The sequence below is a fragment of the Cupressus sempervirens genome, chromosome 10, assembly GCF_028749045.1.
Source record: "Cupressus sempervirens isolate cs-2001-9-10 chromosome 10, ASM2874904v1, whole genome shotgun sequence".
In the NCBI taxonomy this organism is placed as follows: Eukaryota; Viridiplantae; Streptophyta; class Pinopsida; order Cupressales; family Cupressaceae; genus Cupressus; species Cupressus sempervirens.
In genome coordinates this window covers 50,214,318-50,230,954 of record NC_143127.1, presented here as the reverse complement: position 1 = coordinate 50,230,954, position 16,637 = coordinate 50,214,318, and the positions used below count along the sequence as shown (strand labels likewise).

The 16,637-nt window shown below is 31.8% G+C and overlaps 1 protein-coding gene across 1 annotated transcript; it reads left to right on the top strand.

Moving 5' to 3' along the window:
- Nucleotides 1–15,367: 15,367 nt before the first annotated feature.
- On the top strand, nucleotides 15,368–16,368 carry LOC149532512 (uncharacterized). Its single transcript, XM_089804379.1, has one exon. It carries the CDS (start codon nucleotides 15,702–15,704, stop codon nucleotides 16,101–16,103), a length of 402 nt encoding a protein of 133 aa, XP_089660505.1. The 5' UTR covers nucleotides 15,368–15,701; the 3' UTR covers nucleotides 16,104–16,368.
- Nucleotides 16,369–16,637: the final 269 nt, after the last annotated feature.

The following is a 16,637-nucleotide window of genomic DNA, read 5'->3' as shown; positions in this document are numbered from 1 at the left end:
TGAACTCTAGTAAGATGATCTTTGTATCTTTCTGTCGATCTTCTCTTCTCTTCTTTTTGTTTTTTTGGTAAATATATATTTCAATATTTTAAATAATTAAAAATAGATTATTCATTAAAACAAAAGTTCAGATGAAAAAATCATTTTAAATCGTTCCATTTTTACAGCCACGAATAATTCATTAGGACCTTGATTTTGAATCCCTAGTGAATTTGCTATGGAAACAAAATGTTCTACACTGTAGAACAAGATTATTATATTGAATTATGTTGAGATTTCCAAATTTTTGAATATATAAATGAATTGTCATAATATGCTTGTAAAATAATTTATAGGTAAAATTTATTTTATATAAATAATTTGCTTGAATTTGTACGACAAATGTGTTGTCTCGTACATTTGATTTTTATCACATCAATCAAATAAGCATCTACAAGCTATTTTTGGGGAACAAAGATAAGTTGTAGATCAAATGATTGCATTTCCAACAAAGTGGTGATCTCAAATTAGCAATCACAAGTGTGGGCTAATTTTTACTCTAATAATGGAGTAAGTGTGTAGTATGACTAATGACTTCATTCCACAATGAAATTTAGTTTGTGAGCATGATGTGAGAATCTAAATTCAAAATATGTTGTATGTGAGTTGATGACCAAATGGTTGATTATAAGGTGTGTGATGTAACAACTAGTCTTGCTACCACCCTAGTTTCTTCTAGGGCCTCCTTGACCTATTAGGGTTGCTAGTTACCCTACTCTCCATAGGATCCTATCTATGAGGTCCGAGTCCATTCAACTAGTGCACAACAACTAGGTAGAACTAACATTCCTTTACTACTTTCTAGGCTTGCCTTGACCTTATTGCTTCCTCTTCATTAACTCCTCGATTAGCCCCGATTTCATAACTAACACCCCAAATGAAGGTATGAACATCTCAAAAAGCCCTAGGATACTCTCCAAGACTTTCTACCATAATTGGAACTAAAACCCTAATCGAGTTCCAAGAAACATGTAAAGTTGCAAAAAATTGCTTGCAAAAAGGCTACAAGCAATTAGCCCTCCATTTGATGAAAAACTAGATTAACTTGCAAAAGTCCTTAATAAGGGGATAAACCAACCATGGATTCAAACACCTTTTCAGAGTACTAAAGGATTCTTGAGGTCTTAGGCTCCTAAGACATTCGTACAGTACAACCTACTTTCATACCTAAAAATCATGGTTTGCAAAAATATTGAACCAATTTGGCAAGAAATGAGTTTTACCCTCCTTAGAACTTTCACCAATGCCTCCCCTTGCAATTGGGACTCCACCACACATTCCTCTATCACATTCCAATCTTTGATTGAAGCAATTGAAGCATTCAATCCCTCCTAACACCTCTGCTACATAGTATGATCCCTAGCCATGCATTACTACCTCGCCAAGGGCATCACCACAAAAATGTCTCCCTTGCTTCTTGAGGCCCCTCCTTCACTATACATAATGTACAAGGAGTCATTGTCCTAATCCCAAGAGTCTGTATAGATCCTATGGTGGGAAGAGGAGCTATGACTCCATTTTTCTCAGTTGCCTGATTCAAAACAACAGGCAAGTGATAGGCCAACACTGGGGCAAATAACTAAGAAATAATTAATACTTTATATGAGTTTCAACTTGGTTTAATCATGTCAATCTGAGAGCATAAGCTTGTGAAAGGTGTCTAAGAAATATGCCATCAAGGGGTGATAGTTGTGAGATGGGGGATTATGAATGCAGCTACAACACACAAAAGAAAATCTATGAAAAACCAAATAAATCCCAGCGAAAGGAAATGTCACTTCCTAGCGATAGGAACACCAGAAATAGAAATAAACATTAATCTATAAAAATAATAAAAACATCAATTTATGAAAGAAATAACAATAACATAAATAGTTATAGAGATGATACATTCAAATATGAATTAACTAATATGAAAAATTAGTAAACAGATAAAAACGTGAACATCTAATTTATCAAATAGACTAATTACGAAATTAAACTCTTAAATAATACATTAGAAAAACACACTAAACAAAAATACCATCATGCTTTACCAAAAAACGGGCCCTAACTCCTCGACTTGCACGATGAGTAGAGCAAGACAATTTCTATACTACTACGGCCATGCAAGAATGACACTTTTTTTTTTACAGAGTAATACAATTCAGACCTACGTATAGCAGTCTTAAAAATGAATATATATGCTTATAATAATCGTTGTCTATCCTCAACAATGCTTTGTACAATATATAAGAGAAATCATGATCTCTATTACCAGAAATGCATATGTATTAGTAATGTTCGGTTATTGCTATTCCCTAAAATTGTGCACAATATAATGTGAGGTGGATAGTTCAAACTATTGTCCCTTCCCTTTGCAAATTTCTAACTGTCATGTCACTTCTCCATAATTGATGACATTTGCATGTTTATGAATAGGACGAGTTTGTTACTACAACTCACGAATGCATGATAATTGGTGGGGATATTAAATAGTATGGAGGAGGTCTAGGTGTTCGAACCTTACTCCATTTTATAATGATCAAACTACCTTTTATTTTTAGCTACACATTACAAATAAGTTTATTATGGGCATAAAATTATACTTCCATGTAGTTATCAACAACCTCATTTATATATGATCATATGCAACATAGAAGGAGAAAATGGATATGGAAATGAGTGGGAAGGCTTATATGAAGGCTAAAATATGGCATAATTTGGGAAATAAATAGCTCTCATCAGTAGATAAGAAATACAAAAAATTATTCAACCAACTAAAATCCTACAAAATCACAACCTAATGTTATATAGAATCTTAAATTAAACTCCTCTAATACTTCCAAACACTACAAATCCAAATCCAATCCATGAAAATGAAAAAAACCTCAAAAAACACAAATTGTAACTGTATTCTTGCTATCAGACCATACATATCAAAAATGACAAAAACTTCCAACCCTTTCAAAATGTTGAGTGGCCTTAAATACACACCCCAAGTTCAATCCTAACTATTTCAGATAGTTACCAAGCCCCAAATACAAAGTTGCTTGAATGCAACAAAAAGTTGTCAATGTTGTCAATGACAACATTGATAAATTTTTAGCAACTTTTACATCATTTGGAGTTTGGCCCTCAAACTTGTTCCAAAGGTTACCAAACTTTGCCAAAAGCCTTCAATTTACCTAAAACATGTAAAAAGGACCTTAAAACACTTATTTGGCCATTCTACCCTCCAAAACACAAAATTGCCCTATTTGACCTAATCATGCAACTAGGAGCAACTAAGGCCTAATAAGGCTCTCCGCAGTTAACCTATCTCACCTTAGGAATCAGTTGGCCCTATTATTATCCTAGTGGTGTGGCTAGCACCACCACTAGCCAAAATATCCTAGGAGCCCTAGGTCTTCCATGAGCCTACCTGGTGCGCCTGCACCAATATGGAGAGAAACCTACATCTTTCTACTCTTGAATATTAAAAGATATTTTTTGCTAAGAAACCATATTAGGAAGCGGTCACAAAGGATAACATCCGCCAATATTTCAACTTAAAATAGATAATAGCTAGCAAAGAAGAAGGATTGAGTAAACATGATGACATGGTATAATCTCTTCATTTAACTCTACTACATTTAGTTTATGAATTTCTTCAAGTGTATCACATTGTTATCTTAGTTGTGCACCCAAGATTGGGATCCTAAAGCTCTAATTTACTACAAACATATAATCATGTGTCTCTCTTTTTTGAGTCGCATTGTGCATAAACATGGCCCCCACATTTGTCATAGGTCGTCCTTAACATATTAAAATTTCTACATAGAACATAAGTGGTAGCTAGAATTGAATTGGAGATCCATTTCCAAAACATCATTCAAGACATAAACATTAAAAATCCCAAAGGAAAATTGTATATATTGAAAAGGGATCATAGAGCTCAATTATTGGGATCACATATTTTGCTAACTAAATTTTGATGCCATGTAGGATTCAAAAGTTTGACAACACCAACCCATCCCCCTTCATGGTAGCTAAAAAGTGCATGACTAGAAGCCCTAACCAAATGAAACATAGAAATGTCTAAACCTGTGAATGTGTTTTTTTGTGGGAGTTCAAATAGGCCCTTCTCCTCTAATAAATGTAACTCATAAGTAAGTGTCGAGATCCATCTCCTTAGTATCTATCTTGACTAGAGCATAATAAATATTTAAGAATATTGCTTCTTTGGTTTCAAAACTTTCAATCTAGAAGTGAAGATGTACTTTTTATTTCTTGTTTGATAAATTTCAATCCTTTAACTCAATAAAGAGAAAGACCACATTTTCTTGGTAGTAGGAAGAGAAGTAGGATGCAAAGTGATGGTTATTGATCAAGCCAAGGTTGATTCTATGAGGTGCTAAAAGACACAATTAATCTCACCAAATTCCTCATTAGAGTAATGTATGATCGACATTGCATTACAAGGAATTGAAAAATGTTGTGTACCCTAATTCCTTAAGATAGATTGGTGTGGGTGGGTAAAAGCACAGATCTGTGTCATCGTTTATGATACCAAAACCTATTTTTGGCAAATCTCATTTCTCTATCAAAAACTCAATTTTTTTCAAAAACTAAAAATACCCTTTTATAGATCTCAGATTCAATATCATCATTACATAAATTTTTGATTGTTTTTATTAGTTATAATATGTTATAATCTCGAAATATTATAACTCGATATTTCAACATTTCAGAAGATGCTCCCTCAAAAAAGGAAAAAAAATAGTAAATAATATCAAAAAAATTTAAAAATTATATTTATCTCTAGAGGAGAGAATCCTCTTCATGGATATGTAATTTTTTTTTCAAGAAGGTATAGATTTGATAGGGAATTTTTGATGGAAGGAAAAAACTGTTGGATTCTGATAAGGTCAAACTTGAGTATTTGTACCAAAAATAATTATTTATTTTTTTGTTCACTAGCTATACATGTCATCTATAAGATATTTTCAAATCAGAACAAAAAAAGATGATTTGCATATACTTGTTTGACGGGAATTACACCCTATATTTTTTACTATTAGAAAAGGGACTTCAAAAAAAAAATCTTACTCAAAAAAATTATAAAAATTATAGCCATAAAATCCATCCAATTCTACACATTTCATCAGTTTACATCATCTTCATATTTTAAACACAAACACCATTTTTTTTTTATCATTAATGTTGAACTGTCACATTCTGATATCTTGTTTCTTTATAAAAGGTGACACAAGTTTGTGCTTTTACTCGGATGTAGGATTTATTTGAGTAGAGCTTTTCTCTTGCAACTAGCAAAAGTAGATTAACTTTCCTCTTCTTTCACAAGAGATAACACCCCAAAAGAAACTTGAGTAGTGGTATTTGGGTATGAAGAAGCTACATAAGACCCTAATATTGTGTTTTAACGATTGACATCAATGAAAAATCATTGATAAGGTTGATATAATGAACATGATGGGTATATCTAGTTCGATCATTTTAAATATTAGTTATTTCCTTGAGGTAAGTGGACATATCCACCTTATGTATAACCTATCAATGAGGATGAATATAATAGGAGTTGTTAGGTTCAATAGATACAACCAAACCTATAGAGGAGGCTATTTAAATTTTTTAAAAATACAATAATAGAGGGGTAACTTAGGTAATTCAACCAAGATAATGACTAGAAAGGACATAACATTTGAGAAAAAAGCATCAGATGTGATGGTTTAAAAACAAGAAATGGACAAATCAAGAGTCATGACTAAGTACTACCTTAACATGATTAGGATCAACAAAATAAAAATGAATAAAGAGAGTATTTTATCAAGTTGTGAATCTTATGTAGAGTCCAATCCATACCAATCTAGCCTTTTAACATACTTTTAAGGGGGGTATACTTTTAATATACTTTATGTTAAAGTTGTAGCTTTAGTCAAATTGATTTGATATACATTATTGTTATTTCCTATATATACATATTCATGTAATAATACCATATATTATTATATATTATATATATACATTATATTATATATAATACATATATACATTACACACACACACACATATATATATAACACACATATATATATATATGTATATATATATATATATGTATATATATATATATATATATATGTATATGTATATATATATGTATATATATATATATATATATGTATATGTATATGTATATGTATATGTATATGTATATGTATATATATATATATATATATATATATGTATATGTATATATATGTATATGTATATGTATATATATGTATATGTATATATATATATATATATGTATATGTATATGTATATATATGTATATGTATATATATATATATATATATGTATATGTATATATATGTATATGTATATATATATATATATATATGTATATGTATATGTATATATATGTATACATGTATATATATGTATATATGTATATATATGTATATATGTATATATTATACTAATTATTATTATTAAATATATTAATTAAATGATGATTAAATCTTATATATATATACATTACACACACACACACACACACACACACACACACACACACATATATATAACACATATATATATATATATATGTATATATATATATATATATGTATATATATATGTATATGTATATATGTATATATATGTATATGTATATATATATATGTATATATGTATATATGTATATATATATATGTATATATATATATTATACTAATTATTATTATTAAATATATTAATTAAATGATGATTAAATCTTAGGGACATGTCTCTTCATGAGAAATCTCTCCTCCTCTCATATTTATATGAGGTTCAAATATGAATTTGGAACACACCTATAACAATGGTAGTGTAATTACATTTGCAGAAACCGATCCATGTTACTTAACATGGTATCATAGCCAAACTGCATATGTAATAAAAAATTGATTAATAGAATATGTTGGATCACGTGCATGAGAAAACCATGAATACAGAGGATGATTGCATTCAAAATGTGTTGGTCATCAAATCATACTACAAAGATGAAGAAGATCAGACTCGAGGCACTAGCCACTGAAGAATTAGTGAGGCACTAAAGAATAGAATCAGTGAATAGTGAATAGCACTGGAAGTGAATGGGGATATTAAAACTTGTGGCTTTCTATTGACTCAATCCATCTTTATTAGAAAACTTGTGTGGATGACGACCCAATTATGAAGGCCATACTAAAACATATTAAAACCGAAACCATAAGGATAAAAGGCCATGGGTCTAAGGTAAGAGGATAACAAAAGCATCGAAAGGAGTAGCAACAAATCACCTCAGAGAAATCGTAATACTCCACCTCCCAAGATTAAAAATTACCAAGATCATAAGTTCCATGGTAACTTATTTCTTAACGAAGAAAATTGACAAATGTGCATTTGTATTCAAACAAGTGATTATAGATAAATACAATAATAAGGATATAGAAATCTGAATAGCCAAAAACAATGAAAGATACAAGACATCGTATAAGAGATTTTGTAATTCAATAAAAAATAATTGATTTGTATAAGCAATGAATATTTTTTATACCGTGTACAACAAGGAAGATGATAAGAAAAAATGAGAAACTCTTCCACATCATGATGTGCGCTGATAACGTGGACAAGAGGACATAATACGAAATGGTTATGTAGCTAGTTATTTAGATAACTTACTAAGGCGGGGTTTTTTAAAAAAAAAAAAGCATAGAAATTCCCCCTTGGTAAGTTATCTAAATAACTAGCTACATAGCCATTGCCAACGTAACAAGGAGATTCATAAAATAAATATATAACCAAAATATATAGAAGCCATGATTGAGGTACATTGTATAATATGAGATAATCTTAAATTACTCTACAATGATATCTCACAAGGACACTACATTGTGGATATAATTAAAAGTGTTTTAAATGTTTGAAGGATCTATAAAAGGATTGTGTTGAATATATGATGGTGGGAGAAAAAATAGAAGAAATGGAGTTTAAAACATAGACACTCCTCTTTAATCAAATTTTATGCCACGTGGGCAAGATGAACCACAACTCAATGATCACGTCCATTAATATTTTGTACATGCAATGTATAAGCTACAAGATCCATGTGAACACAGACATTGAACGTAATAAATGGAGACAATAATATGCATATTGAATATGATTAACTCAGTAAAGAAATCGATTGACCAATTATTAAGTGATATGTTGTGCAGATGGAAGTTTTGTCTCTATCTAAATTCATTCATCGACAAGAATGATTTAGATTGAATTGTAAATTGTTTAATAGTTAAGTGAATAACAACTAAGCATTATAAGAAAATAGAAGAATGCTATCAAATGCTAAGAGCAGATAAAATGAAGAATAAGTAGTGTTGAACGTTGCTTCAATTAAAAAATTATATCATATAAAAGAGCGAAAATGCCTAGTGATTCATTTCCAGTAACACATACCAATTTGAAGCATAATCCAAATTAATGGTTGGAATGAAAAAAAGTGAAAATATTTTCATCCAAATAAGTAATGAGGTTTGTATGAGAGATGTGTAATGCCTACCTGTAGTTGAATTTTATTGTTAGAATGTTGAATTCTTTTAGGCCAATTTTATGATTAGTTCTACTTCGTTATCAGATTTGATTAAATGTTATTTCATACTCAGTTGATTTGTGTGATGATTTACTTGGTTATTCCATGTATTCAAGATTGTTTTTATGATGATACATGTATTTTTCGTACCGTGATTTTAGTTATTTCATCATGATAGTTAGATGAATTATTTATATGGTGTTTCTATGGTTACTTACACCATACTTGCATGTGTATGGTGTAGGTCTGTATGTTCTACTTTATGATTGGCATTCTTGATGTGGTTGAGGGAGGGAGTCATAGTCACCTACTTTATTTTAAATCTGTTATTTAGTTAATTAAATAATCATTTGTCTGGAAAAATGGAAAGTAGTAAACTTTATTTAATCTGAGACTTGAAACGAAAACAAAAACTGAAACCTGTTTGTATACTAAACTCTTATGTTTGAAGAAAACGAATTGAACTATGAAAATAATTGTTAAATTTTTTGATGAGATGTATGATGTTTATCATGTTAGGGTTTGGGTTTGACTTAGTTCTTTGACCAATCAAGATGTTTCCCAGAGGCTTGGGGGTTTTGTTTTATGATGATTTTATGTATATGATCTTTTCTACCCGACCATTGTGATGTAGTCACATGTCTTCTATGATGATTTTGTTCTGTTGGTTGTTAATGCATTCTAATTTTCTTGTGTAGAACTATGATGAATGGTGTGATTTTCTAGTATAACCTTTGAGTCTTCGATCAATTATTTTTGGATGCTTTCCAGTTGCTTGTTTATGACTGAGGTGATTATTGTTTTTTATCTTTTGATGCTTTTTAGTTGCTTGCATAAGGACTGAGGTGATATTGAGATTGGTCTTTAGGTACTTTCCAGTTGCTTATAAAGGACTCAGATGAAAATTGTGATCCTATGAGTTATACTTTTATGATCCTAGGGTAGGTAATCTATGTGTATGTTGGGAAGTGGCTTACAATGGAGGCCAGAGCCTAGAGTGGCTGCTTGGGTAACCCATTGTAAGTTATTTTAATAAGTGATAACATTTCACTAAATGGGTTTTAAAATGAATTAATAAGAGTTTATGCTTTCCTCACCCATGCTTGAGTGTTAGTATAGGCTAGAATGGGAGTAGAGAGGATGTTTGGTTGTGACCTTGTTTTGTTTGTATGCCTTGTTTGTATAAAAGGATACTGGTACTACATAGAGACACTAGGGGGCTGTAGTCCAGAGTGGCTACCAGGGTAACCTTAGAGTTGGCTCATGTGATGACACTTGCCCACTTACATAGTAGATTTCCTACGTGTCATTGTTGCCTCTGGGATTAGACGATACTTGTGTCTCGGTACCCTTTGAGATAGTTTTTTATTAGGATTTCCTTGACCTAGATGTTGGTTATGACTTGTGGATTGATATTTGTATGGGACTTGAGGCTATCTCCTTAGCATAGTGGGAGTGGGTCATTTAGGTTTCATGAGGTCAGGTGGTAGTGCATTTTTTTTTATACCATTGAGATTCGATCATTGGATGTCCTTGTTGGATGTACCTATGTAGTTGTACCTTTCTATTTGATCTTATACTTTTGTTGGATGGTTATATTCTATTGTCCTATATTTATTTATCAAATACCTTATGAGATGTATTTTTATCCTTGATGTATTTTCTTTGAGCTTTTCATACCCTATGACTTGTACAACAGATGATCATGCATTCTAGTTATGCCAAGTGACATCCTTTGTAATTGCATACTATTTATTGGATTCGTTGTTGTGATTATTCCATGATGTGGATTTTGGTTACGTGTTAGATTTAATATTAATAAACTTATATATGTGATTTAACATCATAGAAACCTTAGGAGATGTAATCTATTTATGATAGTTGTATGTATGTGAATTATTGCTTCCACTATATTATCTGTTGATGTTATTATCTTTCAAAAAAAAAGTTTGACAAACTTAGTGAAACTTTAGGTTAATTTCTTTTGGGTTCCCTAGTGGGGAATTACAAGATGTAGATGATGGTCTGGCCAATAGTCATTTCATATATGACATCATCAAACAATAAAAAGTAAGATAGATAAGAAAGTATAATTTAAAATACTAATCTAAAGAATCTCATCAATCCATCAGTGAATAAGAAAATTAATAAATTTTGAGAAGACATTAGTAAGAGGGAAGAATTTCTCTGTACATCAGACATGTATAATCCATTCTCTTAAAAGTGAGAGAGAATATATGGGGAGTATTGAGTGTTTATCAAATGGATAATTAAAAGGCACAAAATATAATCTATGTTATCATTCCACAGTTCAAATGGTTTGATCCATATGCTTAGAGAAAAGGAAAAAATAATTTGTACCTATATGCAAAAATGGATAGGGTGTACAAGATAAAATATTGTTCTAGTTAGGAGAGCAATAATTCAATAAACAACTCATTGTACATGTGTACTATTGAATATAATAACTAATCCATACCCTGGGCAAAAAAAGTAATACATACCATCGAATTTTTGTAATTTACATGTTATGAACTCTGAGGAAAAGACCCTAGACAAAAGGGAAATATAAGACAAGAGACTAATACTCATAGCAATTGATGACCTAAAGAGCATGATATAAACAGTGCCACCTTCATAATGGAAATTTAAGCTCGACATGAGAGATCATGTATTTTTTTATGGTCATCATCATAAAGCATGTTGTACCTTTCAAATTATTGGATAAGGGACACCCATTAAAGCATAATAGAATGTGTGAAATTCTTGATGAAATGACTATAGACACTTTCAATTGATGAAATTCAGAGATGTTAAATGTGAGCTAGAAAATATGGTGCAAAATGTGAATGTATGGATAGGATGTATTAACTATTCTAATAGAGACTATTGAAGAAAATATATGTTTATCATGTACACCAAAATAGTTACATTTTGAAAAAAGAACATGGTATTTATAATTGAGACCATGTGATCAAGGAATGCTTTCCTGACAAAGGGAGAAGATAAGATATATGCTTTAATAGATATTTAAGTATCTCGATAATACAAATTCAGTAGGAAAGGACCATTATTATGTCCTCCCTTCATGCAAATAGGCTAAAAATATGAGATCTATTAAACAGAAAGAAGATCTCTATATTCATTCAACAATATAAGAATGAGAATTTTACATTATGGGCGGAATAATAACCAATGTTCAATTTTCATTATTTCACAAATGCTTATATGGAGACAGTTTCTGAAGGATGTGTAGATAAGTATTCATTAGCTTTGAGTAAATTCCATTTATCTACTATTTGTAGTTTCTATACATACTATAAAAATTATTTACCTTGATCTTTTCCATTATGTTTGAGGATATTCTTACATGAAAAGAAAGTTGGTACCTTATACATGCTACCAAATATTGTGTAGACTCAACTTATGATAGTAGCTTGAAAGAAGCGGTGGGGCTCTTGAAGCAAATCTATTTGTTGATTGAGATTATGAATCTTCTACATTAAGAGGGAGTATGACACTTCTTCGAAGGCAATGCAAGAGATTAGAAGAATAATACTCAAAGGGAGTCTAGAAATACATGTGTGTGAATGCATGATTTTGATGGGCTTACTCTTGAGTGCATCATGAGGAAGATTGATATCATATTCAAAGTGGTTCTGACACAAATTCTTGGGGGAAGAGAGTCTTTAAGGGAGTAATTACTGGACTTGACTTACTAGGATTATTGTTTAGAGGGAGAATTTTGAGGTGCAATCCTTTATAAATGATATCTTCTCCATGAGGAGAAGTTCTAAGTGAAATTCCTTGTAATGCATTCTTCTCTGTGAGAGAGAATTGAGGTGAAAGAAGAACTGAGTTCACTAGTATGAAAAAATCTTGAAATGGGATTTGGGGGTTCGTTAGTACAAAAACAGGTGTGTGTGTGTGTGTGTGTGTGTGTGTGTGTGTGTGTGGCCTAGAAAAATGAATTAAGATTAGAATGCTACATTATATCATAGAAACAACAAAAACACAATAAACTTGTAATCTTAGCATCATATCCATTATCAACACCAAACTATTAAAATAATATCGAGTTCAGGTATCATTGTTTAGACTTTCAACAATTAAAATTTTATGCTAAGTTTCTATCATCTAATGGATTATCTAAATCTTCTTCTTCTTCTTCATCAAAGGCATTAGTTGGTTCACAAAGATTATCAATGCTATTGGGATCAACTACACTAATAATATTATTGCTTTCCAAGTTGTCCAACGCTTATTACTTTTTCATTGTATAAATGACTTGGTTCATGTTGGTTACTATTTCACATATGATATGTAATGAAGGTGAAAATATTTCATTGACATATATATGAAAGATTTGAGCAATACAAATCCACAAAGCCCGAAGAATACCTGCATGTAGAAACCTGTCATAGAGAAGAAAAATACAAGAAGAGGCAAGGGTTTGCTCTGAAAATATGCAAATTGTATTCTTAGAAACGAAAAAGATAATAGATAATTACAAAAGATCAATCCTTATTGAAGGAGATCGAAACTCAAAAAAGGTCTAACCTAGGTTGCATCATAATAATTAATAAAAGAATTAATTATTAGATGCCTAAAATTTAGCTTAAGTAGACTAAAGTTAATTTAAAAATATCTAATTACTCTATTAGAAAATATCTAATTACTCTAACAGCCCCCTTAAGATAAACTTAGGGAGTAGCTAAAAACCTAGAAACTACTACAGAAAGTAGATTTGGGTCCTTACAACGAAGCCTGATGAGGTACCCAAGTACAACCAAATCTCTAAAAAGAGGAGAAATAGAGAAAACCATATGGAAAAAACCCTACTCCAAAAAGAGATAGTAAATAATGCTAAAAAAACTAATGAAGGGTTGAAGCAAATTAGGAATGTCCCAAAAGATAGGAACAAAAGATGATCATGAAGAACACTACTAAAGCATGTAGAAGCTGCAAAACTCTATCAAAAGTAATTGTTGATCTGAAGAACCTCCACTGAAATAGAACCTGACCAAGTAGAGAAGACCAACTGAACTCGAAGATACAGATGGCATGAAACATCAAAGGCTAAAGAGTTGATCAATTGAACCAAGGAAGCATGAGAAACAATAGATTACCATTAGACCTAAATTTGTAGTTTATCTAGCGTATATAAAAATATCTTAATTTAATTGATTCCATCAATAGAGAAAAAATATTTTCTTGGTAAGGATACTCCACAAATTGAGTATATGACAAAAATCTATAACTTATAATATCATACCATTAAAAACACGGAGTGGTTTGTCTTCTTCCTTACCTTTCTTTCTTTCTACACCCTTAGGGCCCATTTGGTTGTTGGCATAGAAATTGAAAATTAGAATAGAAAATGGAATGGAAATAGAAAAGGGCAGCTCCAATCCTGTTTGGTTCACTTGGAATTCGATTGGGAATATGTTAATCCATTGTTTGGTTGTACAAAAATGGAACAGGAATAAGGTTAAGTTTTCTATTTTTAAAAATATTTTGCTTAATTTTTTTTTAATTTATTGCTTTTTAGTTTTTTTTTCAATAATGGTAAAAAGGGTAATTCATTTTCATTTTTATTTTATCAATTGAAGTTAATGAGAAATATAATTTATTTCATTTTTTTAAACAAACAGATATAATTTTAAAAATGTTATAAAAAAACTGCTAACAAAAAAAATTTTAAAATAAAAAAAATAAAAATTTAAAAATAAAAAATTCAAATCGGGAATAAGAATGGCTTATTCCAATAACAACTATTTTTTGGAATGGACATATGCTCATTTTAGGGGCAAAATTGGAATATGTATGTCTGTTCCCTATTCTGATTTGGGGTACCAAATAAAGAACACATTTCCTATTCCTATTTTCCTATTCCTATTCTAGCAACCAAAAGGACCCTCAATGCTTAATTTCGGCTACCCTTAAACATCACACACTAAGGAAAAAATTATGCTTGGAAAAATAAGTCAACTTCGACTATTTAGTACTTTTAGCCTAAGAATCAAGTCATGTGTAATGTCTGTGTGATGTTTAAGTCATCCGCTTAATTTCATTAGCCATTGATCACATCTCATTGGTTGCGAGATTCTCTAATTTGAATCATTCTCTTCCTTTGCCACCAAAAGATTAGACGAGCTCAAATTTCTAGTAGTAAAAATTTAAATAATGATATATACTAAATTGTTAATCATTCATGATTACAAATAATTACTAATCATTGAGAAATAAAGAAGATGGGATTGCACATTTCTTCAATAATATTTTGGTTATAATGACGGTTGAAAAGAACTTGAATGAATAAAAAATAATAAAAGAAGGTTGGATTTGCACATGTTCTTTCATTGATTTCATCGTGGACATGGCATGTGCTGAGCACTTGTTTTGGGTCAAATCATCTCCCAAGGATTAATAAAGCGTAACGCGGTTGGCGATTAAGTCCAAACGAGGCTCCCGTCAAAGCCACCATTCGCGTTAACGTAAATTCCATCACTGCGGAAAACGTAGCCCCCCCTAAAAACAGCTGTTGTTACATCCCACCACAAATTAAGAAACAGTCACCATATTATATAGACCCAGTCCTCTCTTCATACCCTCAATCATCCCTACCTCAACATTTTATTATGGTTATCACTCCGCCTGTCAATAACATCGTTACCAGACTCCCTCGAATCAGTCGGAAGCAACGCAGCCTAAATATCGACGCGTAGCGTAAAATTTAGAAATAGTACCAAATAATTGGTAAGGTCGTCAAAGACAGAAAGGCCAGCGACACATACGTATATTCGTGCTCCAATGGAAAGCTGACGCGGTTGTCAGGCCAGCTGTTGGACGGTAGAGTTGGTACCTCCCATTCCCACTTAAAATGAAAGCCAACGCACTCGAAACTTGTATATTTATGCCCAGCGCTCTCCTCACACCCCTCAAACATCAATCTAACTCCTCCGCTTCACTCTGTTTCTTCATAAGTCCCATTTCTTGGCAAAAGAAGCACAAGTCCTTTATAAGTTTCAGATTCTTTTAGTCCAGAGAGGAAGAAGAAGAAGATATGGGTAAATTCAGCGCAGTCTTTGCCATTGTTTTGGTGCTGGGGATGATGATGGGGCAATCTGTTGCGCAGGCTCCGGCAAAATCACCGGCAGCATCACCCTCAAGGTCGCCGGTTCCAACCCCAGCAAAGACACCGACACCACCTCCATCTGCATCTCCAGCGTCCTCCCTCTCCTCCCCTGCAGTTGCACCATCTTCAGAATCCCCTGCCCCTTCCTCCTCTGCCTCTGCTCCCACAACAAATTCATCTCCTGCAGGGTCACCCTCTGTTTCTTCCCAATCTCCTGCATCTGCCCCCGCTTCAGATGGCGCCACTTCCTCTGCTGTCTCTGCTACTGTCCTACACAAATGTGCCATTGTTGGAGCTGCTTTGCTCGGAGGCGCCGCTTTTCTTGTCTAATCAGACGGTTGATTTGTGATTATTTATCTGGTGTTTCCCAGATTCGCAGCTTTTTGCCTGCGAAGCTTTCATTCATTCATTTGTTCAGTGACAGGGGTTGTCGAATCTCTGTATCACTTCTTTCCTTTATTTATCCACGGGCATTTGTCCTCGTGTAATCTCCACCCATGTTTTAGGACCAAAAACATTCTTTAATTAAGAGATGTCTGGAAATTTCTTGACTCATTTTGTATAATTTTCACAGAAAAAAATTATTGTTGTGTAATGGTGGAATGCCTTATTTGGGGCGATTGAATTATGATGGATTATACGATTTCTTCAATATATATTTAAAGGACTGTTGGCTTGTTAAATTAAAAAATCAATTATAATATTTTCTTAAAATAGTTCAGCTAGAATATTTCAATTATACGATTTCTGAAATATATATTTAAAGAAGCCATGTTTTTATATAATAAAAGCAATTATGATCTTTTCGTAAAATAGTTCACCTCGTATAATATTTATTCTATGATAAAGTTTTAATGATTGAAT

Bases quoted from the DNA above. Each gene is read 5' to 3' on its own strand.
- LOC149532512 (XM_089804379.1), top strand. From the start codon at position 15,702: ATGGGTAAATTCAGCGCAGTCTTTGCCATTGTTTTGGTGCTGGGGATG.